Source organism: Peromyscus leucopus, chromosome 20, assembly GCF_004664715.2.
Source record: "Peromyscus leucopus breed LL Stock chromosome 20, UCI_PerLeu_2.1, whole genome shotgun sequence".
Classification (NCBI taxonomy): Eukaryota; Metazoa; Chordata; class Mammalia; order Rodentia; family Cricetidae; genus Peromyscus; species Peromyscus leucopus.
Window position 1 is genome coordinate 34,896,472 of NC_051080.1, and position 26,216 is coordinate 34,922,687.

The window sequence follows — 26,216 nt, forward strand, 5'->3', positions numbered from 1 at the left end:
TGTTCTCCGAGGCCAGAAGGAAAGGGTATGGTTTTCCTATCCTTATCCTGTCTTGGTGAGCATCTTGCTAGGGTCGGGGTGGTCCACATAACCATGCAAGCCTATTACAAGTTGATTCATTCATCACCGTGTTGACTGTCAATCAAGACAGTTCTTAAAAGCCAAGATGCAGATTGAATCAATATGCCCCGATCTGATTAGATTTCAGTAGAGCTCCATACATGGATCCCCAAGGAAGCTGAGGGCCATGAGGGTATGTTTCAGTAGAAACCTTACTTGACCCACATGTTCTACAAGTGAAGCTGAAATCTCCAGAAGAAAACCTAGGCAGGCACAGGCCTCCCCACACGACCATTTACTGGCAATGCAGGTCTGTGCACTTGACAATGCCTCTGTGGAGCACCCCAGCCAAGTTGTGAATTGCACGTTCTCTTTCTGCTTGGAGAAGAGTTCTATTCAGCCAAGCAGCCAATGGGAGCTGAGATGATTAATAAAAGCCCGTTTCTTTTAAGTGTCATTTTAAGTATTGTGGTCTGACTGCCGCTCGGTGACTGCGCCGATTTGAACAAAGCCAGCTTGGAAGCCTAAAATGAATGTATTACTCGGCTTTATCGACACAATGTGTTCTGAGGCTGCAAGTCAGGCGATGATGCCGGCAGCTGGAGGGAGGAGAGTGGGTCATGAACGTGGTGATATGCTGGGGCTGAGGGGAGAGTGACTGTACCCAGGCTTGACATCCTAGGCAAAATAAGGCCATGGAAAGTTCTGGAATTTTTACTTCCCTAAATCCCAATGTGGGTTGGTTGGCTAAGTGCTGAAGACTGAACAGTACTCTGCTGTGGCCCAGCCTCGCGATACCGGGTTAAGAGCGAGCGAGCGAGGTTACTTTAAGTCTGACGGTCCATGAGGGGAGTCAGCGCATCAATGGAGTTGGGAGGAAGTGACCAGAACCTCCTGGCTTCATCCTTTACCCAGGCTGCTTCCTCGTTCTACTTCTCTTTCGATTGGAGGGAACCAGCCCACTTTCAATATCACCTTCTCCCTTCCCTCTTTCCACACGCGTTCACATTTGACCCACTTCCCCCTTCTATCCAAAGACTCGGCCCAATTCTCAAGCCTTCTCCCCCACAGTTCTGACCCAATTCTCTCACCATTTCCACAAAGACATGACCCAATTTGCCTCCCTCCTTCCCCCATGGCACATGCCATCATCCCCCCCCCCCCCCACTCTCAGCGCTCACGCTACAGCCTCAACCTCACTTCCACCCCCAGGCTCCTCATTCCACCTGTTCCTTCCTGTTTCCCCGCATAGACTGGAGCTGGACCAGTATTCTTCTCCCCGAGGCCACACCCCCCGCCCCCTCCAGCACAGGGAAGGCCCAGCTTCTCTTCGGTACAGCCTCCATCCTCCCAGGTGTGTTCCCATAGATCTGACCCAATTCCCTCCCTTCTCAAACCCTGCTCCCACCATGGACCTCGCCACGCGCAGCCTCTTCCCAAGGACACGCCTGGCAGGTCACTGCTGAAATGTCAAGGCCACTCACAATGCCAGTGTTCCCAATTACAGTTCGCAGCCCAGCCCTGCGCCGGCAATTACCGCCGCACCTGCTATGGCCAGAGGAAACTGCGCAGCTGCCTACGCCTTCAACCGAGATTCTGTTATTAGGTTATTTTTAAAGAAATCATTTTGTTGGCTGCCTATCTATCAGCGCTTGCATTTTTTAAAAAAAAAACAAAAACAAACGATTTGTGATTAGTTATGGCTCAGGTCCTTTGTACGAACCTCATGGAAAGGGGCCAACGCCCCACCCAGAGCCCTTTCTCCTCACATGCCCACATCAGTAGGACTCTTTAAGAGGCGACTAGAGATGGCTTTCTGTGGCCTTCCCATTAAATAAATATGTGTCAGTCATCACAAACGATTTTAATTGACCCACAGTTAGAAAGGCTACCAAGCAAGTTTGTTAAGCACTGTCACTTTCAGGGACTGACGTATGCAGATGAGCATGGAGTGGTGGAAACCGCTGGAAGGGAGACCGGAGGGGCTTTGTGGTATTCCCATCATCTCACTCACAGATTCCTCTCTCTGCAATTGCCTGTGTAGGTGATGGAGACAGAGTGACTGACCGATCCCTTCTCACCAGAGTCCAGGTGACACTCGGGGTGGGATTAAGATTAAAAATTGCGGCTGTTTGGGAAAACGCAGAGTTTTCCCCCTAAAATGAAGTGATTGCAGATGAGAGGTTTTGGAAATGGCAAAGAATTATTCTGAGTGTCCAATATTGTGATGACAGCAGTTCCAGTTGTTGTAGAAGCCATCATCATCTTCTTCATCTTCATCCCAGTCATCATTACTATCATCACGCTCAGAGAGGCACCACCTTGATCACCATCATCACACTGAGAGGTACCACCTTCCTCATCATCACACTCAGGTACCACCTTCATCATCATCACACATGAAGGTACCACCTTCATCACCATCACACTCAGGTACCACCTTCATCATCATCACACTCAGAGGCACCACCTTCATTGTTATTACACTCAGGTACCACCTTCATCACACCTACCACATCTTCACCTTTCATCTACACCAGCTCCTTTACTTATGAATGAAGTCTTTGAAAATAATAAGGATGAAAAATAGAAAGTGTATTCCCTATTTATTTCATCTCATTTTTTGAGACAAAATAACCTTGTATCCCAGGCTGGACTCAAACATAATACCTAGTCAGGATGACCCTGAACTTCTGATCTCCTGTTTCCACTGCTGAGGTGCCAGGATTACAGATTTTTACCACCATGCCCGGTTTCTAGGTAACACCAGGGATTGAACCCAGGGCTCCGTGTTTGTTAGGGGAACGCTCTACCCAGTGAGCCACATCTCAGCTCCCTTGTTCTTACTTTTTATCTGTTTTCTCTATGGATATGCTAGCTGCTTATGGTTTAGCAACTTCACTTCCCTTCATTTTTCCTTGCCCTCCAGCTCCTCCCTTGCTTTCTTCTCATCCCTCCGTCTCCTTTGAGACTGTCTCAACCCTGTGGCCTCTGAGGACACACCGCACACTTGCAAAGGACCCGTAAGTCATGCAGAACCTGCTTGCTAGAAACGACGTGGAGAAGGGCAGCCGAGGCAAGGAGCGTTTCTCTGTACTCACAATCAGACGTTTCCATCTGAGTCGACAGTCATTCGGAACGGAACGGATGCCAGGCCTTTCACAGACAGAGCTGCCCAGTGCTCACTCCTTCAGTGCTCACTACGTTAATGCTGGCCCTCAGCTTTCAGGCAGTGAGGAGTCAAGTCCACAGTCTGGGCTTTCCCTTCAGGACATGCCCACTGCTTCATTTTGTTTGTTTGTTTGTTTTTATCAAATTTTGACATTGATGGACTTTGGTGCTGGGAATCCATTTGTGGATCTGAATTTAATACCCAGCCCCGCTGATGACTCATTTGGGAAAAAAAAAAAAAAAAAAGAACTGTGATAATATCACCCGACTTCTTTGGGTCTTGCTTTCTCATCCAATCAGTGAGAATTCCACCATACAGCATGGGTGAGAAGCCAGTGGAATATGGTCTTTACATTAGTGCCTGGAGTTGAGCCCATGGTCGGCGCATGCTCACTGGATGCTTGCTTCTCCCAGCATGTCATCCAGAGGGGCACCTGAAGCCAGAGAACCGGCGGTGCTTGGATGTCTGTGGAGGGCAGGTATTCCTGGGAGGTATCCTGTACTCCCTTGTCCACTCACTGCTGCACAGGCAAGGGACTCTGATTTACTCCCCGGGTCCACATTAAACATCCTTGGGGTGAAGTTCAACACCCCAAGTCCAGAGCTTCCTTTATGTGTGATGGGGAAGGGACTCTAAGTGATCCAGTCAGAACAAAGGGTGGGAAGGGGATGAAGGCAATGACGTGCTCCTCCAACCCTCCTGCGCTGTTGACATCCAAGCAATCTTTGGGCTTGTGGGGAATGCTACTTGGTCACCCCCATCTTCTTACAGGGTCCATCTCTGCCTCAGTGGAAGGATTCTGCAGCTGCTGGCTCGTGGGGCCCACCCTCTCTCTACTCTGCTCATCTTTACCTCCCTCAGCCATCGAGGGCGGTTGATAATTGCATTCGGGAACTGTGGCCCAGGCAGGGAAGGAGGCAGAATTCCCGAGTGATCGGATGTCCTTTTAAAAACTTCAAGAGTGCTCTGAGACAATTCGCTTGTTTCCACAGATGGGGGAAGTTCCTACAGCTTGGCTCACACCTGGGGAAGAAGTGGGGCCCAGACTCTGTGCTGGAGCCAGGGAAGTGGACAGAGGATACTTCAAACCCAGTCCTACCTCTGCTTGTGAGCTGTGCAAGGGGTTATATCTAGTCTCTTGGCTACTCAGTTCCCCCATCTACAAAGTGAGATTTTAAAGGCGGGTCCACATGGTTGTAGTGAGGATAAAATAATATAATATATATTTTATATATTATAATATATATATATTTATATTATATATATAATTATATATATATATACTTTTTTTCTTTTTGAAGTGTTCCTTTCTCTTTGTGTTTCTCCTTCTTCCCAGGTTCCTAGATCTAGATTTTTAGAAATGCTGGTGGCTCAGAGGTGGGATGCTGGAGCCCGGTGACCTTGGGGAGACGGGCAGGAAAAGAACCCCACAGAAGTTGGATCGCATACACAATGATGGCAACATGATTATGTGGGCTTATTATTAAACTGTAAAATAAATGATACCAAAATAACAGCAATTGTATGGGAAGCCAGTGGTTTGTTTGTGACGACTGCCCTAGTTTATAACTGATGCTCAATCACGCAGTTATTAAAAAGAAGACGCCCAACTTGACAAGACTGACGATGGTGATACATCTTCCCAGCATGGGAGGCTCTCCCCTAGCTCTTAATTGAAGGAAAGCTATGCAAGTGTTTTCCCCTCATTTTTAAAAAAATTCTTTCTTTCTTTCCCCCTTTCAGACCATCTGTCCAGCTATTAAAATCTCATCAGCATCATTGTGAGAGTACTTACTTCCCCCAGACTGTCATCCCAATGGGGGCGCCTGGAGCCAGTGAGCTCGGGGCACTAGGGTCCCTCTGAAGGGCAGGCATTTGCTCTGGGCTTTTGTTGGGAGGTATCCCATTTCCCTTCCTGGCTTCTGAATGCTAAATCGACAAGGGACTCTGTGATTTATTTCCCGGCCCCACATTAATGCCCAGTAATTAGTTTATAGCCTTCCTAATGTGTGGATACGTTCTGTGGTGGACGAAATCATGATGACTCTTGTCAGCGGGTTAAGGTCTAACAAGACAGTGCTTGATCTGTGGAAACAGCCCTCTTGGGGTGAAGTTCAACACTCCAAGTTCAGTGTCTTCTTGGATGATGCAGGAGGGGATGCTCATGAACCTAAGTGGTCCAGCCTGGATGAAGCTCAGGAAGGGGGTCAAAGCAATGACCCCTGTTCTCTTAGGCACAACACCTGCGTTGCTATCATGCTAGAAATGTCAACTTGAGGATCTAGAATTTCCTGGAAGATGGGTCTCTGGGAATGTGGGGGATTATTCTCTTATGTCAATGAATGTGGGAAGACTCATCTTGATTGTGGGCCAGGGCATCCTCTGGGTTGGGTAGAATGGAGAAAGCGAGTGGGGTACTATCCCGGGTACACCCGTTTCTCCCAGTTTCTTGATGGCGTGTGTGACACACCCAGCTGCTCCAAGCTCCTGCCTTGACCTCCCTGTCACTATGTGTGCCACGATAAACGCTTTCTCTCTCACGTCGGTTTCGTCCAGGTACTTTTTAATCACAGCATCAGGAAAAGAAAGCAAAACGCCATCTTTAGGCCCTCCGGGCACTTTATCACAAAATTATGTGTTACAAGGAGGCTGTCACCTCTGTGGCACAGCTGCCCCCTTTCCTTCCCTGACCAGGAACTGTCACCCCTGAGACACCTGGACATTTCTTCCGAAGTCAGGATGGTTAGTTGTACATCCACAGATTCAACTAACCACAGGCCACATATGTTATAAAAACTTGCATCTACAGTGAGCTCATTCAAACATTTTCTTTGTTCTTACTTGCTCAATGACATCTTGGAATGACTTTTTACCCAGCATTTGAGCTGTACTTGGTAACACCAGTCATCTAGAGATGGTCTAAGTACACCAGGAGATGCATGCTGGCTACTTGCCTCTCCCTCCTCCTCCTCCTCTTCTTCCTCCTCCATTCATTTTCTTAAGAATTTGAGGCTCTTTGGGATTTTGTACCAGTGAGAGCCTGGGGAAGGTCCTGGAACCATTCCCACACGGATACAGACACATGACCATACTTCATACTAGGCAGTTGGTCTCTAGGCGGGGAGAGAAATCCCTTCACCACAGACAGAGATGAATGGGTTAATCCCTCTATCTCTGGTGGAGGCTTGGGGGACAGCCTCTCCTGACTGCCCATAGAAAATATGGTTTGTCTTCAGCACACATCAGGGAGGCCACCCCATCTCTCTCCATACTGCCGCCTATACCACGGTCTCGATTGGGAGACAGTTCCAATCCCAAGAACCGAGTCCTCCTGACACCCCAGACAGGCTATTGGCGATCCAGAGACTTCCATGGGTTGACCTTTAACCTTTCTGCTGTCTTTTTCCCTGTGTCTTGGTTCACCTGAGGCAGAAAGCTGGAGTGTGCTGTGGATGGAGGGCGCCCTATCCACTTCTTTCAAACTCAATGATGGTCTAATGTCAGAGCATGGTTTCTGTAAAGTGGGCTAAGTTCTCTCTCTCTCTCTCTCTCTCTCTCTCTCTCTCTCTCTCTCTCTCTCTCCCCTCAGGCACTATTATCCTTGCTCCCCTTTTTGGAAACAGGCTCTGTCATTGGCCTGGAGCTCTCCAAGAAGGCTAAGATGTTTGGTCTGTGAGCCCCATGGACCCTCGCCTCTGTTTTCTCCACACTGGAATTATAAGCATGTACCACCATGCCTGGAGTTTTACATCAGTTCTGGGGCTCAGACTGAGGTTCTCCTGCTTGCCAGGCCAGCACTTTACCACCCAGCCCTCTCTCTAGCCCTAAGCTGGATATTTGAAACAGTTGTTAAAAATCTAACGAGAGCCTTAAATCTGTGCATCTGCAGACATTGCTCGGGACGCCGCCGTAGCGTGGGCATCACTTTAATCACTTAGAGATAAGTGTCTGGAAAACGGCAGAGTGGTCGGTGTCTGGATAATGCACATGGTCTCTAAATGACGGATAGCTGAGAACTCGTGCCTGGGAGCGACATTGCCAACTTCAGAGCCTCTTTATGTAGCAAGTCTTGAACTTTCTAATGTGAGCCTTCTAGCATGCCGCTGGTGGACTGTCATCTCTGCTTTTCCTGGCAAATGAGAAGGTGGTTCAGAGGGACCAGCCCCAGGCCTTAGAGCCAGTCAGGAACCATAGGCAGGTCCACCTAATGCCTGCAGCCACCTCTTCCCGGAGCTACTGAATTACAGCATGGGGAAAAAAATAGGGCAGGAAGCCCTAAGGGCTGAGGGGGAAATCTATACGATGCTATGATGTGTGGTCCTGTTGTTCAAGGCTCCAGGTGTCATTGAGGCTGGGATCCTAGGGCCACAGGCCTTGTGACTCTTTCTTAATGCTCCCACCAACAGTGGTATTTCAGAGGGCTGTTCCTGAACAGACTGTCTGGTGGAGTAGAGGCCTCCTCCTGGGAGAGGCAGAATCATGTTGCCTCTTTTGGCCCCAATCATCAGGGGCTATCATCCTACCTATTCTCAGTGGAGATGCCCCTGTACCTAGGAGGGCCTCTGCTGGTCCTTTGGGCTCTCACCCCTTCCCCAACACCTGCCACCACACCTTGTCATATGGTGTTCCTGCCTCCCTCTGGCTTGGGTCTCACCCCTGGCTCCTTTTCTCAGGTGGCAGCCTCTGTGTCCTGCTCTGCCTCTGCCCATGTGCCTGGTGCCAGGGCACAGTCTTCCTGAGCTGGAGACAGGCCCTTTGAAGCAGGTATCCTTCTCTGGCGGCAGTCCTGGGAGGGACTGGGCTATCCCAGGGCCCGGGCCACAGAGCAGCTACCTGCTTTCTGCTTCTGTTGCTTCGGTGCGAAGACACCCTCCAGTCAGTTCATTCCCCCATCTTTCCTCCCTGCCCAGATCTCCTTTCTTGCATTTTAATTTTCTTCTAGGACACTGTCACACACCAGGTCCTGTCTCTTCTGCTTCTCCAAACCCATTGGCCTGCCCCTTCCTCACTGACCAGGCAGAGGCAGAACCAATACAGCGTTGTTCTTAGCTTTATCTCCTGGTTGAAATGATGCCTGCTCAAAAACCAGAAGCACAAGAAGGTATACGGCTCTCCGAACGTGCCTGCACTGGCAGGCATCGAACACCCGAGGGTGCCTCCCAGATGGCTGGAGAGGGGCAATTGCTGCCCACTTCTGGCTCCTCTCAGGTCCCTCCACCATCTATGTCACCACGAGTGCCGCAGATCACCCAGACAACGGGAGCCTTCGCCTGCCACAATCGCCAAAGAGAGGACCTGCCCTTGTCCAAACCAGGAAGCCCCGAATTGCTTCGGACATGTGGGGCTCTCTCTGGCCAGCCCTGCTGGGCCGCTTGGCTGTAGGTAGACACACCTTTGGAAGGGATGGCTTTGTGGAACGTCACGTGAGCCTGGAGTTCACCAGGGGGAACAAGAGAGAGAGAGAAGACCATGTGACAGCCAAGGGACACAGGGGGACAAGTGGCTGAGCCTCCTGAAAGTGGGGTCCAGCAGAGTACATGGACCAGAGGAACTATGGGAGTGTGAAGGTATTGGCCAAGCCCCTGCCGTCTCACGGTTAGCATTCAGCTGCCCGCCTGCAGCCACTGTTGTTACCCGCCCTGTGGCCCTGCAGAGTCCCTCTTCTGGCCTCAAGTCCCTTCAGAAGAAGGGGACATGTAGGGTACTCTGAAGACACCCCTAGCTCCCTTCCTTTCTTCTTGTTCCAGAAACCACAGGACCTCCAGGCCATATGGCAGTCTGGAACAGAGGATGAGCTGCCTAACATTCCTCGTACCTTTTGCAGGGTCATGAAAAAGAACTTTTGGCATTTGAGACTAAAGCAAGACTGTGTGGCATCTTCCAGGAAACAGTCTGAGGAGCCCTTTGCCCTTTGTCTTTTTGTGTGCCGTCTGCCTCCTTGATAGGTGAAATGCGGAAGCAGTGGCTGGTGCTCTGGCAGCCACTCTGGACTCTTGAGGCTGAAAGTTGGGTGGTTATGGAGGTAGAATGGGGAGCTGGGGACAGTCTGTATTGCCAGCCGGTGTGTGGAGCCTCCAGACACCGGAGTCCACTGCCTTCCTGCTTCCAGAGCCACCTGCTTGAACAAGAAGAAACCCTTTTATCTTATATGCCCCCCTTGTTCATTTTCTTTTTCTGTTACTTACAATCCAATGTAACCCTTTTGGGTTAAAAACTAAAATTCCTTCCAGGAAACTGGTCTAGGGCGGTGATATTAGATTTTTTTTGGTGGTTTTTTTTTTTTTTTTTTTTTTTTTTTTTTTTTTTTGGTGTTTTTTTTTTTTGAGACAGGATTGCTCTGTGTAGTCCTGACTGTCCTGGAATTTGCTCTGTAGCCCAGGTTGGCCTCGAACTCAGAGATTCACCCGCCTCTACCTCTTGAGTGCTGAGATTAAAGGCGTGCGCCATCACTGCCCTTGCTGACATTAGGCTTCTCTAAGTATTCACTCCCCATGGGAGGCAGAAGGACAACTTTCCAAAATGTCCACACTCCTGCTCTGCAGCCCATGCCTCTGTTTACACTGTCACACAGTGCAGTGGGATGGGACTGCTGTGGAGTTAAGGCCTCTAGTCACTTGGCCTCCAGCTGAAGGGTATTCCTGGACTGTTCCCACATAGTCACAAGGGTCTCTAAGAACAGAGGAGAAAGGCGAGCATCTTGAGAAAAGCTTCTCCAGTTCTGGCTCCAGGGATGAAGGAAGAGCCCCAGGGAAAGGATTATGGATGCTTCTAGAAACAGCAGACACCCAAGAGCCTCGAAAGGAACCCATTTCTGCTGGGCTTACTTGACCTTAGCCTGAGAAACACCCTCAGACTTCCAACCTGTGGAACTATGGGAGAATAAGTGCATGTTGTTTGAGGACCCCATGCTCGGGGTCACTTGTCAGAGCTGCCAAGGAACCGAGCACACGGCCTGCTTCCTGCGGAACCATCTGCGTCAGAGTACTGGGCAGCTCATGGAGGTCCTCGGGACAGGGCCTGACACCCAGTCACCAGCTAGCTCCCAGGGAAAGTCCTCCCACCTCGTGTCCCTTTCACAGAGCCTGTTTGCTCAACTCTGCACCCTGATTCTGAGAGTGTGGTCCCACAGACAAGCAGCACCCGCAAGCTGAACACACAGCATTTCAGCATCTGCCTGGACCTGGGATGAACATCAACATCTCAGCAGGATCCCTGGGGATTGTGGGACTATCTAGACCTTTCTCTGCTCTCTCCTTGGCCTCACCCTTCTGAGACCAGTCATGAGGGGGATTTCATTTCCTTCTTCTGCTTTGGACTTTTTCCCTGTTCTACTCAGCAAACTCTTCATCCTGCAGAACCCAATGTAGAGAATATTTACTAGAAGATTCTCTACCTGAACCTCTAATATGGATCTGCTTACTTCTCTGGCCTTCGTGTGTGCTGGGTTCATAGTAAAGACCTTGGTGTCTTCCCACGTCTTCTTCTAGGTCCCAGTCTCCTTCAGAGACAAGACAAGTCTGCCACCACAGACATTTACCCAACTCCTAGAACACAGTCTTAAAAACTATATGGGTGTCATCTTCTGTCACAGGGGCAATGGCACTGAGTAACGGAAGAGGATCCTGGCTAGGACAGGAGCAATGTGGGCTGTGGAAATACATGCAGAATACACTGGAAAACAAGAAGTAAAGCAGGCAGGCCGAGAGTTGGGGATAGGAGGCCATCTCTTCTCCCCAGGCTTTGGCTGGGCTCGGTCACCCATTGACACAACACGGAGTCTGATACACTCATCATTCGAGACAACTCAAAGTGGATTAAATCACACTATTCTCCTAGATCAAGTCAAATGTCTTAAAATTTTTATCAACTTAGTTTTGACTGTTTTTTTGTGCACATGTGTGTTATGTGTATGTGTGTGGTGTGCAGGCCTGTATTTGAGTGCGATCACCTGTATGTGTGCATGTGGAGGCCATAGGGCCACATCATGTGTCTTTCTCTCTGCTCTTTATTTCTTGACACAGAGCTCTCACTGAACTTAGCTGGACTTGTCATTTTGTGTAGACTTACTGGCCAGCAAGCACCCCAGGACCTGCCTGTTTCCACCTTCCTCCAGACCTAGTGCTAGGATTATGCCCAGGCACTGCCACACCCGGCTTCTACATTGGAGCTGGGGTTCTGAACTCGGGCCCCATGACTGCTGTGTTGCCCTACCGAGCCATCTTCCCAGCCCCAAATTCCCTGTTTACACTCTTTTCTTTTCTTTTCTTTTTTTTCAGAGCTGAGGACCGAACCCAGGGCCTTGTGCTTGCTAGGCAAGCACTCTACCACTGAGCTAAATCCCCAACCCTTTACACTCTTTTCTGAGCCATCGCTGAGTGATTTTTTTCCCTTCCTACCTAGAGAACTCTTAAGAATCCCCTCTGGTGTGGAAGATCTTTAGAGATACAAATTGGAAAGGGGGCACCCTCTGATCCACCAGAAATCCATCCCCTGCCTCCCTGCCTAGGCAGCACACAACACGTCTCCCTGGTAACCGATATTTAGTTATGAATGAAGCTCCTCGTGGAGTCCAAGCTCAGCAAGGAAGCACTGCCTGACTTGGGATCGAGGGAGAGCGCTAGCCTTTAACAACCAGCCATGGAGGTGTGGCATGGGCACAGATCTCTCTCCTTGGTCGCAAAAGATGCCCTGGAGTTGGGTGGCAGATTCAGTCATGTGCCTGGCTCCCACCAGCACCATTCAGAGGAGCAGGCTGCTTGTGCATTTGTCTGCAGGTGTGGTTATGTGGCTGCCCTCCTCCTGCCACTGTTACTGCTCCACCCTGCCTGCCTGGTGCAGCGTTGACTGGGTTTTTAGCCATCGAAGGATGGGTCTGCGCCTGCACTTTGGGGTCTGCAAGCTCAGATGCTCACAGAACCCAGATATCAAAGTAGCCAGTCAGGATGTCGGGGACCTATGGAAACTTGGGACAGGGCACAGCACATGCCTTACATCTGCTGCCTGGGTCCCACTGTTGTGACCAGGCAAGGATGAGAACCAGGGTCACAAATATATCTCCCTCCACGGGAAGCCAACGCCATGGATACTCATGGGACAGTTGTCAGTTTGTGGAACCTTGAGGCCCCCATACCATCTCTAACAGATCTCTGTTCCCAGCACTAGGGTGACAATGGTCAGGCACACTAGTGGTTGTGGAGGTACCTTGTACCTGGTGGGTGCTTAATTGATGTTACTTGGTGCCCTCACTGGACCAAGAGTGGGGCAAGGAGCAGAGTCAGAGAGGGTCACGACCCACTCACAAGGCAGGTGCCACCATTTCTCCTGCGGTCTGTGGGAGGAATGGAGTTAGCAAGATGTGATTCCTCGCCCAAAGCTACCTAGCTGGTGAGTGAACAAGACTGGATTTGAACTCGGGCTGTTGGAAGCTAGAGATGCTGGGAACACCAGCCCCGACTGAAACAGAAGGCAAACTCTGAAGGTGACGGAGCAGGGAAAATCTAAGACATGTCTCAGTCTTCAATGCAGAATATGACCTGCAGGTTTTTTCCCTATTCCTTTGTTCTGGCATCCCTCTAGGTGTAGACCCTAAGCAAGCATGTCCCTTGGGATGATGTCTCTGTCCAATATCACCCCCCCCACTCACCTCTCCCTGCCACCCCTCCTACATCCGGTCTTTCCAGCAACTGTCTAGACCAGTGGTTCTCAACCTGTGGGTCCCGACCCCAACCGTTTTTCACAGGAGTCATATATCAGAATTGCGTATCAGATACCTACATTATGATTCATAGCAGTAGCAAAATCAGCTATAAAGTAGCAATGAAAGTAATTTTATGGCTGGGGGGACATCACCACAACATGAGGATCTGTATTAAAGGGTCACAGCATTAGGAAAGTTGAGAATCACTGGTCTAAACCCTGGTGGTCCCTTTCACATTTCCATTCACTCACACCTTGTTCTGGGACTCAGTGATGATTTAGAAAGTTCTTTTGTGCCAGGCATGGTGGCACATGCCTTGAATCCCAGCACTTAGGAGACAGAGGCAGGAGGATCTCTGTGAGTTCAAGGCCAGCCTGGTCTACAGAGAGAGCCAATACTATGTAGAGAAACACTGTCTCAAAAAAAAGTTCTTTTGTAAATGAGTGAGAAGCCTGTGGTCTAGAGGTGGGAAAGGAACAAGAAATAGCTATGTAGAGGATAACAGGAATGCCAGGCCTAGGGTGTGTCCTTGCTGCCATGGTTAATGCTGACTGCCAACTAGACAGGATCTAGAATCACAGGAGACAAGCCTCTGGCAATGCCCATGAGGAATTGCCTAGATTAGGATAAGGTTGGAAGACCCACCTTATATGTGAGTGGCATCATCTCATGAGCTGGTATGGGAGTTCAAATGTAATTGGCCCCCATAAGCTCATAGGAAGTGGCACTATTAGGAGGTGTGGCTTTGTTGGCGTACGTGTGGTCTTGTTGGAGGAAGTGTCACAGTGGGGGTGGCCTTTGAGGTCTCCCATGCTCAAGATACTGCCCAGTTCACTTCCTGTTACCGGCAGATCAAAGGTATAAAACTTTCAGCTCCTTCTCCAGCACCATGTCTGCCTGCATGCCGCCACGTCCCGCCAAGATGAACTAAATCTCTGAAACTGTAAGCCACCCCATTAAATGGTTTCCTTAATTAGCTTTGTCATGGTATCTCTTCACAGCAATAGGAACCCTAACTAAGACAACCAGGGGCCCTGGCAGGATGAAAAGGAAAAAGGTAAGCTGATGGTCTCTCCCTGCTTCCTGAGTGCCATGCAACCAGCTAGTCTCTGACTCCTTCTCCCTGTCACAATGGACCACACCTTCCTACCGTGAGCCCAAATAAATACTTCCTTCCTTAAATTGCATTTGTCTGGGATTTTTCTTTTAGTTTTGGGTTTTAATTGTGTGTACTTGTGTAAATGTGTATGGGCATGTGCGTGTGAGTGCAGGTACCAATGGATGCCAGAAGAGTGTGTCAGATTCCCTGGAGCTGGTGTGAGCTGCCTGGCATGAGTGCTTGGAACCAAATCAGGGTCCTCTGCAAGAGTAGCAAATGTTCTTAACCACTGAATCACCTTTTCAGCTCCGTGTCTCGGGTATTCTGCTGCAGCCAAGTAACTAGTACACCTTACAGTGCCATCACGGGAAGGCAGAGACATGAGGAGCCAACCTCAGCCACACAGAGAGTGCGGGGCTAGCTCTGGCTACCTGAGACCCCGCTTCAGAAAGCAAACAAAACACACTGAAAGCAAAAACTATGGACGGCAGGCATTGTGCTGGGCATGCATGGGAAAGTAAAGTGGGACAAAGAGCCCAGAGGGGCCATGGCAGGAGGTGACAAAGGAGCTGGGAAGTAGACAGAAGACGAGGGGCGGGAATTATTACTCTGTCCCCAACCACAAGAGGAATGGCCTTGCATTGAGCAGCATGTTCTGTTTTGAGAATCATGGGGAAATCTAATGAGTGGCTTCTCCAGCTTCCCCACATTGCCCTGGGTAAGGGACATTAATCTAAGCTAATCCTGGATTGCTGAAGATGTCTCCCATCATGCATGGGAGTATAGGCGTCAACACCCAGGACATCTCAAAGAAAGGCTTGGGGAGGAGGTCCAGGGAAAATTGTGAACCCGATGACGTGTTTCGGTCAGATGGGCACGGGTTGGAATCCCGGCTCTGGCACAGTGTGACCTCAGCAAGTTCTTAACCTTCCTGAGCTTCTCAGGATGGGGATGATGGGGGATTGTGGTCCATCTCTCTTCAGCTCCGTGATGCTTAGATGAGAGCTAACATCTGGGAAACATCAGCAACAGTTCTTAGTAGAAAAGAGGCACTCAAGGAATGTTAATGGTTGTGGGTGGGGAGGCTCTGTGGGTGAAAAAAAAAAGCTTACTATGCAAGCATCAGGATCTGAGTTTGATTCTCAGAACCCACATTAAAGGCCTGACTGTGTGCAATGTGTTTGTTAAACCCTGGGAAGTGCTGAATGCAGAGGGATCACTGGACTTCTTTGGCCAGGTAGCTCAGCCCAATTCACAAGCTTCAGGCCAGTGAGGAACTGTCATTAAAAAAAAAAAAAAAAAAAAAGGTAGATGGCACCCAAAGAGCAGCTTACCCACCCCCACATAATGATTGTTATTCTGTAGTAGTGGCAGCTGTACAAGCAAAAATATGCATATACACACAACGCTATTATTATCATCACCATCACTCTGCTCGATGTTATTGGGATGCGGCAGAGGGTGTGGTTTGTTCTTTATCTGATAACGATGAGATCAAACTTGGGAAGGGAAGCAGCAGAGAGTAAGTGACTAAGCAGAGAAAGAGAACAAGAGGAACTGGACTACAGAAAGGGCTGAGGTGACCACAGGCCATCCTCAGAGAGCTTTCCTGGGGTACAGACCCTTGTCTGTAGGCAGGGAGAAGCTGGCACTGGGTATTGAAGGTGTAGGGGGCTACAAAGTAGAAGCTTGGCTCTCAGAGGAATGAGGTCACAGCAGTCTGCTCCTGGAAACTTGTTTCCAAGCCTGAGCGTTCTTGTTAGCAGCTGGAAGCCTACCCAAGGACAAGGAGGTTCAGGGAGAACAAGTGTGGATCAGGGACGGGGTGGCGGCTCCTTGGAGGCAAATGCAGGCGGCTAAGCCAGTGCTTCTCTGCGGGACAGTAGCCACCCTGGATGTCCACCCCAAGCCAAGGTGTCCAGTACCCCAAGGCTGTGACTTATCACCTCCTCTGAGCTATCTGGAAAAGTGGCAGCCAGGAGGTGCCCCAAGGGGGCTCCAACATGAGTGAGTGAGTGTGTGTGTGTGTGTGTGTGTGTGTGTGTGCGTGCGCGCGTGCAAGTTCAAGGGAGACACCTGCTCCCACCCATGTCCTTTTTCAAGAATGGGGTTCCGTTCAAGCCCGAAAGGACAGACTGGCTGAGAGGGTAGGCCGCTGCATCTTTTCTGTGCTCCTAGGATTCCCCGCACTTATATATTCTTTGGTGTGTTACCACGTTGGTCGCTGGTGGGTCTTCTCTTTTAGGATGAACTCCTTGAGGGATGAGTGGAGCCTTTTATGCCCTAAGCATGAGCTCTCGGTTAGGCAATGGACCAGGCTCTGTCTGTGTTTACTATCTGTGGTGGCTTGAATGTGAAATGTCCCTCACGGGCTCACGTGTTTGAACACTGGGTCCCCAGTTGGCGGCGCTGTTTGGGGGTGGTTATGGAATCTTTTGGAGCTGTAGCCTTGCTGGAGGAAGTATGTCACTTGCGGGGGGGGGGGTCATCTTTGAGGATGTATAGCCTCACCTTTCTTCCTGTTCACTCTCTCTGCTTCCCGAGTGTGGATACAATGCGATCAGCCAGCTTTCTGATCCCACTGTCACTCCATGTCTATCCTCCTGGAACCAAAATTAACTCCCTTCTTCCTTAAGTTGCTTTTGGTCATGGTGTTTTATGACAGCAACAGAAAAGGAACAGAATCAAGCTCATTTTCTAGGAAGGTGGGAAGGTACCCCCCCTCATTGTGTGCTGGCTTTATCTCTTTCCTTCACCCCTTTACTGTGTTACTATGACTACCTTAGTGCCAGTCACCCAATTACAGCAGCCACCCTCTCTCCAGGCCTCACACCTCCCAGTGAACCTCTAATTGGTGTTGATTCCTCATACCACCTATTAGGCCCTCAAGTTCCAGGGACCAGAGCAGGTGGGAGGCCAGTGGGGTCCTCTTGGCTCACACCCTATCCTAATATGAACTGCCCTGTGACCCACTTCTGCCCTCATGGGCTCACATCTCTATCCCTTCCAGCTTTGTCCCACCCTGCCCTCCAGTCACACCAGATCACCAGTTCCCTCTGGGGTACACGTGTTTTCGTGAACACCATTCTACCTGTCAGGAATACCCCCCTTTTCTCTGGCTGCTCACTTGATTTTCAAAACTCTTCCCCAGGATGTCCTACCCATTCTCCATGCTCCCAGAATCCCCAAGTGTTTATACTTCAACCATCGTTTGGTGGATCTTCCCTACCAGACTGAGCTCTTCTGGGTAGGGATCCGTTCTTTCAGCTCTATCCCAAGGCTCAGCAGAACCTGACTGGGGTGGTATGGGGGGACAGTTGCTGAGAGCATCCCATACCCTTTCTTGCCAGACCACATTCCTTGGGCTTATGTTGCTTTGAGTCAGAGTCTGGACACGAGTTAATGGCTGCAGAGACCCCCTTGGGGTGACAGCATACTGCCTACCATTCTCTTGACCAGCTCTCTTCCTCTGACTCTAAGACACGCATTTTAAGTGCCAACGTCATGAAATTAGAATGCCCCCCTCTCTGTCTGTATGTGTGTGTATACTTGTCTGTATGGGTGTGTTCATGTGTGTACACATATATGTGGACATCAGGGGTCAAGTTTAGGTGGTGTTCTTCAGATGCCATCCAACTAATTTGGGGGGGCAGGGTCTCTCATTGGTCCCTGGAGCTTGTTGAGTGGCTATACCAGCTGGCCAGTGAACTCCCAGGGTCCACCCATCTCTATATTCCTTGTGCAGGGATTCCAAGCCCTCACTACTGTGCCCGATGTGTGTGTGTGTGTGTGTGTGTGTGTGTGTGTGTGTGTGTGTGTGTGATTGCGGTGTGTGCACGCCACGGGGCAGGTCTGGAAGCCAGAGGATATCCTCATTGTCAGTCTTTGCCTTCCACCTTGTTTGAGGCAGGATCTCTCACTGTTTGACGCTGTGTAGATCAGTCTAGCTGGCCTGGGTTCTTCTGGGGATTCTCCCATCTCTACCTCACTGTAGGAGCCTTGGGACTGCAGACATCTGCTACTGCATCCAGCTTTACTTTGGTTCTGGGGGTTTGAACTCCGGTCTTCATGCTTACATGACAAGCACTTTATCTATGAGCCAGCTCTCTAGCACTCACCCTGGTTTTCAGTGTGGGACTGGAGGCTTGCTTCCATGACAAGCATCTTCCTGAGCCAGATTTCCAGCTCCCAGAGTCTATTTCATAAACACCACAGACCCTCAATTGATCATACAGAGTTCCAAATCTCCCAAACTCAGCCCGAGTGCCACCCCTTAGTGGCACTAATCCAGGCTTAACCTGTACACACACAGGCCAGTGCTGCTGAATTAGGCTCTAAGGACCCTGATCTCAGTGACCTTGAATGATACTGCTTCCCAGGAGGTCCCCAGATCCTTGGCCTTGCACTTGGGATTTCATAAAGGGTCATCAAGCCAGGCGGGGGGTGGCGCACGCCTTTAATCCCAGCACTTGGGAGGCAGAGGCAGGTGGATCTCTGTGAGTTCGAGGCCAGCCTGGGCTACAGAGCGAGATCCAGAAAAGGTGCAAAGCTACACAGAGAAACCCTGTCTCGAAAAACAAAACAAAACAAAAAAATAAAGGGTCATCAAAGGTTGAACCAGTGCAGGGATTGCTCCATGCGTGGCTGTGAATTAGCCTGGACACGTAAAATGCAAACTTCATGTGAATATGGAGTTTGACCAAAAAACTTATTTAAGATTAAAAAGAGCCATCCACATTTAAAATTTTAAAGACATTATTTTTGTTTAGAGACAGGGTCTCACACTGTGGTTGAGCTCATCCTTGAACTCGCTGTGTAGCCTAGGCTTGTCTCAAACTTGTAACAACCCTCCTGTCTCAGCCTCCTGAGTGCTGAGCTCACTGGGGTGAGCCACCCCACCATGCCCTGATAGTCTGATAAAACTGGAAACTTCTTAGCAGCCTGGGTAGAGGTTCCCACCTCTCCCTGACACAGCAGCTCTTGCCCTGATGTCCCCTGACAGCCTCCGTAGATGTCCGAGGGAAGCAGAGCTCAGGGCCAGGGTCTTTCTACAGGATTCCCACACTCTGCTCCCTCCTCAGGTCTTTGTTTCTTCCCGAGTCCCACTTTGATCACAGCATCCCTCTGTCTCTCTTTCTCCCTCACTCTCCCTCACTCCCCTGTCTTATGCTCGTTATTTATTTTAGAGTGCCCAAAGGGATGTTTTCCCTTTACCGCTCGCTCAGAAACCCACCCCTGGGTGATAGGAAGGGGCTGCCATGTCTGTACTCCCTTCCCTTATAGCTGGTGGTGATGATTTATTTATTCACTAACAAGGATAAGCTGACATTCTGCACTGTCACTGTCACTGTGGGGACAGTGAGTAGAAAAGATTAAACACCCCTGCCCTCATGGCGCTGATGGTCAGGTGGCAGGAAAGAGATACGATTATAACAAAAAGTGATTCAGTGGCCTGGACAGCAGTAAGTACTTAAAATGAACACAAAGAAGCAAATGAAATGAGTATGGGAGGGGGTTTAGGAGGAAATAGGTTTGTTGACTGACATTTCAAACAGGATGGGTGAGGACAAGGGAGGCAGCTGTCCTCCCAGATGGGGTGTTCTTCCCTTCCTTACCCCACAAAGTCGTTCAAGCCCTAACCCCCAACCACTCTTGCAGTGGGGTTATGATACTTCCTGCTTTTACGAGAAAGGAAACTGAGGCTTATGGCCCCAAATACCACAGCTCAATGGGTTGAAAGGAATCCGCAAAGTGAACCCGGTTCCGTAGGGTTACAAAGGTTTCTCCTTCTAACATCGAGCTTCCTCTGAAAAACTCCCATGACATACAGGGGCTGTACAGTTGGATATTTCCTGAAACTTCCCATAAGCCCATGGAATGCTCATACCACGAACACCTCCTAAATGAAAGGTCCCAAAGAAATAGGGTCCCGGTTTGTCAGGCCTGGAACCCTCTGTTGGGAATTGGTCACTATAATCTTGGCTTCAGTCTAGCCAAGAATGAGGGGGTGGATCACAGTTATGTCCTCCCGGAAGGGGCAGGGTGGCACACTGGCAGAGAAGTCAAGTGGTCAGAGCTCAGCCCTCCTGACTACTCATGCTGGCTCAACAGGGCGACATCTAATACCGAGAAAATAGGGCCTGTTACAGGCAGTGACCATGGACAGTAGCCAAGGTGCCATGCCCAGAACGTTCCGTGGGCCTCCCGAGCGTATGGAGCACAGGAGAAAGGGGACCTCCATGTGTCTGTCACAGGGGCCTGAGTGCAAGTTCTGGCTCAGCCACTTTCTGCCGTGTGACCCTGGTACGTGGTCCTCTCCTCATACTCACCTAGGAAACAAAGATTCAGGGAGCATGGGGGCAGGGAGCTGTGAAGTACTGTGCACAAAGTCAGGCTTGGCTAGCAGATGCTAAAACACTGGGCCCACTCTCTGACAAGCTACTATCGGAACCCAGGTCCTGGGCAGGGGGTGTTCCAGGGCCATTAGATGAGCTACATGGGAATTTTCCTGAAGGACAGAAGGCTCTGGAGGTGCGGGCATACTGTAATGCCCATAGTCTACCCAGAGGTCCTTGCTCTGGAAATTGCTAAGAGATGCTTGGGTTGCGATAACAGAAATGGAAGAAAACCCATGGCTTCCTTTCCATTCCCTGTAGAGATTGAGCGGGCTATCTCCCCCTTCCCTTGAATAACTGCCCAGCCCAGGGACAGAGTCCTTTGGCTTCTTTTATTTTATAATAGACTTATGACTCATTATTATTTTTTTTAAAAAAAGAATTCCAGGAAGAAAAAACAAATCATTCTGGTCTCTCTTGCTCTCTCTCCATTCTAATAATGCTTGCACTCATTTAAATCATATTAAGAATCTCTGAGTCAAGATTTTGATCAATATTTCTTGTGCACCTACTGTGGGCAAAGTTCCTAGACTCTAGGGCCTAGAGAAAGTCAGGTTATCTCGGAAATATGATATTGTTAGGGAGTGGCGTACACACAATGAGAAAGCAGGAGCGTCCAGAAAAGCAGGTGGCTTCCCTTAGACCAAAAGCTCTGTTCTTTCCATCTGTAGAAACAAGAGTGCATGCTGAGAGGCCTGGAACATTCTGCCACCCTGAAGGCCAGGCGAGGACCATGCAGTTCTGAACTTAGAAGAGACAGCTAGAGACAGCAGAGGAGCTCATCATTCAAGAGAGTGAAGGGGCAGAGTAGCCAGCAGAGGTGCCGTGCACAGGCAGATGGGGGTGCTATTGACCCTCCAGGAGCCGGAAAGTTCAGCAGGGGGAAGGCACCAATTTGGACAGAGGGCAATATTTTTGTTGTTCCTTATAGTGAGGTAAGGGGGTAAGAAAAGAAGGATCAAAGTGGGGTGGTTTCTGCACCAGCTCCTGGCTCCTCCTCTGCAGGGATGGAAGTCCTCTGTGCGGGGAGGTCGGAGTGGGGGCAACAGGGAGGCAGGGGCTGGAGTCTTTGGAGATGATGCTTCCTCCGGGGTTACAGCGGAGGCTGATTCTCCAAGAGGTAAGCCGCTGTGGTCCAGAGATGCTGTACTTGGAGCAAGCCGTTCTTGTGACCTCTTGGAGACTTGACTAAGTTTTTTATTTTTTCTGAAAGAGTCAATTCAGCTCCCCATGCCAGTACACTCCTAAGACAGCTTTCTGAACACTTTCAAGTTTCTACCCAGCACTCTGTATATGCCAGTATCACGCACAGCCTGCCCTCTCTCCCACCACAGGCTTGAATCCCAGGAAGGACACCCACCTGCCAGAGAGTTCAAGTTCACATGGAGAGAGTTTTCAGTTATCTGCCGAGGGGAAAATAAGGCCTGAGGTGTTTCCTTGATCTCCCTCCTTCCCCAGAGCAGGGCCCTAACAGGTGGCCATGTCCCTTCTCATCCCTCCGCAGACTCATTAATTTCAAAAGCAGCCACAGAGACAGGGAACTATTTCCCAATTCTTCTGTTCATGAAGAGCTAAGAGAAAATAACCATCTCAGGAGACTACACACAAAAATCCTAATGAAAAGTAGAGAGCGGAAGAGACAGGAGGCGGCCAGGCCCTCTTTTCAGTTGCGATTATCGGCAGCCTCTCGGGGAGGCATTGGAAGCCTGTTCACTAGGTCTCCGGTGTGGGCACAGAGCACAGTTCAAGACAGGGTGGGGGCATCTTTCTAGAGAGTCTACTTTCTCAACCCAGGCCCTGATTTGAAGAAGCAGAAGTGCCGATGACCCCAATCCTCATTGAACCTGACTGTTCTGAACGCTCAGAGACGCAAACTTGCCAATACCATACCGGCTGTGCGTGCCAACTCACGGGGACCTGTGAACCTCACTCAGCTTGTGGAAATCCATGCAGTTTGAAAATCAGCACCTTAAAAATTCTCCAAACACTTCCCGAGTGGCCAAGGTCTGGTTTTCTGAGGTGGTCCCAGGCCTGCGAAGTCCCAGGCCTGTGAAGAAGTCCCAGGACAAAAACTCCAGAAATGGGAAGCCAGGCCAGACAGGGCCCTGAAACTCCCTAGCTCTTCCAATGTGTGCCTTGACTCCACGTGGCAAAGGGACGGTTAACCCAGCCCTCCCATCACTGCCTGGAGGCAAGTGCCTGGACTGGGCACCCGGGGAGGTTGCTGGGGACAGTGCCAAACCCACAGCTCCTGTGTGCATCACACAACTCTAGGGGAGTGTTGCAATCCTAACCCTTTATAGTCAATGGAGGAGGGAGAGAGTGCAGCCTGGAGAGAAAGCGAAAGGGGGTGCGTAGCTGTGGACACCGAACAGATGGGCTTCTAATGAAAATACTTAAAGCCTTTTGATGCACAAGTGACCCAAAGCCGCCGCAAGTCTGCACGTCTACTGCGAATTATGAGATGTTTAAAAGATCATGGTATTAAGGATCCGTCAATAAACCCCTGATTAAAAAAGTATATTTATACCAAGTCACCAATATCTGATTACATTTGCCCTAAAAGAAAGACACAGATTTTTCTCTAATTTTTTCTTGGCTGCAGATCTCTTATCCCTCTAACCAAAATCCAAGGAATGCAAATAGCTGCAAGGGATCATGTCCCCAAAGCAGCCCTCATTCACTTCGCTTTCTTTCTCTTTCAGCATCAAAGCTTGCCATAAATGTTTAATTACATGGAAGCTGCCTTTCCACTGCAAATGACTGGCGCTATGAAAGGCTTTTCATTTTTTAAGAGAGGCGGAATGCGTGTGTGTAAAACGGTCCCTATTAATTTCCTGATATTGACTCTCTGGCTGGGGACGAGCATGGAGTGCTCGGCAGAGAGTGTCTCTGCAGAATGTTAAAGGCAGGGCTTGGACTGAGAAAGGGTACCAAATGCAGTATGCGTCAAACAGACCATCGCTCAATGAAGTCACTTAGCTATTCAAAACATGTTCAGCCATCACTCAACCGTTTGCACCAAGAACACTGGGAGGGGGGGCATGGGATGTGAGCTCTTTCCCAGACTAGTGTTTGGCTCAGTATGGGTTAGATCCCCAGGACGGGGCCGTTCGTTTTTACCCTCTCCCCCATCTGCTGGCCCCAACTCTCTGCAGCACCATCCCACGTTGAGCTTAACAAACAACCCCGCAGTGCTCGGTTCCCGGTGCTGCCTCCAAGGGCCTCCAGTCTTGGTTCACATCAGTGGAACACACACACGCACACACACACACAAGCCTCTTTCCACACAGGGGCATATGTGTCTCTCTGCCTGTCTTCCTATAGGTGGCTTGTTCACACAGACCGATATAGCTATGCAAATTCACTCCTTCATCTTAAAGTCTGTGGCTAAATTCAGCTTGTATGACCTGCAGAGTTTTCCTCCCTCCTCTCGTGTTTATTAATGTGTCCCAGAAGCACATGCCTACCTCATGCCCTAGTCTCCCGGCCTTTACGCCATGGGAGCCCTTTGGCCCATGGCACACGCAGCACACATGCCCCAATGACTCTGCAAGAGCAAGGCCAACAGCTGGCACCCCCACCCCATGCCTTCCCATTCCCCCTCAACCTCTCCGTGCCCTCACCTCCTGCCTGTACAGTGCTGACTCGACTTGCTTCTGGATGACAGACATGTCACTCTGTGTGGAAGCAAATCGGCGCTCAGCCTAACCAGCAAGTGACCGCTGTTTATTGGAACTTGGGCTTGTTTCCTGTGAGAGACGCATGCATTTATAGACTTCGTAGATGTGAAAACACACACACACACACACACACACACACACACACACACACACACAGCCACCTTGAATGATACGTGGGGCTCACAGACATTACGAAATGCTCTTGAACTCGGCTTGAGCTCCTGAAATAATTAGAACCTACCAAATAAAGATTCTTAGAAACAACCGATTTTTTTTTTTTTAAAGAAGATTTGTAGTTGGTGATGGGTCTGCAACTTTTGAGGAGTGAGGGGAAGAGGAAGAACCTTTTCTGAATCCTTCATTGCAAAAAAGCTGAGCAGCACGCAGGGAAGAAATTATTTTCCCTCCTCCTAGGTGGCAAAGCTAGACCCAAAGGCAAACCTTAATGACTCCAAAGCAGCCAGAGCATACTGACTCCACAGACAATCTCTTGTTTTCGCCGTAGCATAGATCATTCCAATGAGGAGGTTTGGGAGGACGGGGTGGAAGCCAAAGAGTAGAGTGTGGGTTTTTGCTTATTGATTTTCTTTCCTCTGAAACTAACCCAGCCAACCTTGATCTGCAGCAGCGGCGGCGGCGGCGGCGGCGGCGGCGGCGCGGCGGGAGCGAAGTGGGAAAATGGTGGAATGTGGAGGGGACTTATTTGGAGTCGGGTGGGGAGGGGGAGTGTGGAGAGGAGGGGCGGCGTGGGAAGGGGGAGGAGGTAAGAAATCAAATACCTTCGAGGCAGCAGGTTCTCCATAATCCGGAATGGGTCATAACTTCCTCGTTCTTTTTGCTGGTTTCGTTCTCACTGACACTTTTGGTCTTGCAAACCCCTCTGGAGTACAGCCAATAGTCGGTTCCCACAGCGATGGTCATCAAGCTGAAGGCAGCGAAAGCACCAACGGTGGTTAAAAGCATTTGAACACCTCGATCAAACAGCCCCATAATTCTTCATTATATAAACACCCAACCGACTTCTGGTTCTCAGGAGCGTGTGTGTGAGGGGTGCGAACGGTAATTCCACTACTAATATAATGGATCTGTGTGTGAATTGAGAATATGGAGAGATATAAAAAAAGGGAGATAAGAAAGCTCACGGAAAAGTGTGTAAATTATAAAGATCACACGGGAAGAGAGGCTTGCCTTTTGAGATCAAAAAAACTGTTCCAGTTGCAGCGATTTTTTTTTTTTAAAAAAAGGGGAAAATAAATAAAAAGACACCCCCCACCCCCCCAAGTGAGATGCCTTAATCTCTTTTCCTAAAATTCTGGTCTCCAGTTTCCATATGTGATCGCTAATTTGGAGATGGCTTCCACAGCGCGCCAGGGAACAGCCGAATTCTCAACACCATCTCTCATGGTCCGGACCTAGACAGTTAGAGACTGGGAGAGCCGGGAAGCAACCTGCGGTCTTCGGTCGCGGCTCTGCGGCCTGCGCCATGAAAATCCCTGGCTTCGCCAGTTCTCTTCCTTGGGGAGGGAGGGGGTCCTCGGGGTGCCTCCGTTTCAGTGGAGACTACCCAGTCTTCTGCAAGCCCTCGAGCTCAGCTGCACCGGTGCGGGGGTCTCGCCTCCCATGGTTGTGCCCCGGCGGCAGCGGCAGCGGCGGCGGCGGCGGCGGCGGTAGCAGGGCTGGCGGGCGCGGCGGCGGCAGGACGAGCAGCCGCGGTTATTGTTGTTGGCGGCGGGGGTAGTGTCGGCGAAGTGGGGGAGGGAGGGGGTTTCTCCCGGAGAATCGAGGCGGGGTTCCCTCCCCCGATCCGCAAAGCTCCTTGGAAGCCAGCGAGTGAGCGAGCGAGCGATGGGGCGCGCGAGCCGGCGTCTTGCAGCAGGCAGGCCCGCCCGCCTCCCCCGCTCGCGGCCGCGCAGCCCCGGGCCAGGCGCTCCCAGCTACAGCATCCCGGTGCTGCTGAAACGGACAGCTCTCCCCGGCCGGGCGCTCCCACCTACTGCATCGCCGTGGTGCTGAACTGGACAGCTCCCCGCGACCGGGCGCTCTCACCTACAGCATCGCCGCGGTGCTGGACTGGACAGCTCTCGGAGGAGCGCCCACCTACTGCGTCGCC

General features: G+C 50.3%; 1 protein-coding gene across 1 annotated transcript in view; it reads right to left on the reverse strand.

Moving 5' to 3' along the window:
• Positions 1–25,979, reverse strand: part of Cacng2 (calcium voltage-gated channel auxiliary subunit gamma 2) — a 126,321-nt gene extending 100,342 nt beyond the window's left edge. Inside the window, exon 1 of the mRNA XM_028871063.2 lies at positions 24,886–25,979. Coding sequence (XP_028726896.1) covers positions 24,886–25,096 — 211 coding nt within the window. The 5' untranslated portion in view covers positions 25,097–25,979. The remainder of the gene's footprint in view (positions 1–24,885) is intronic.
• Between the last annotated feature and the right edge of the window lie 237 nt (positions 25,980–26,216).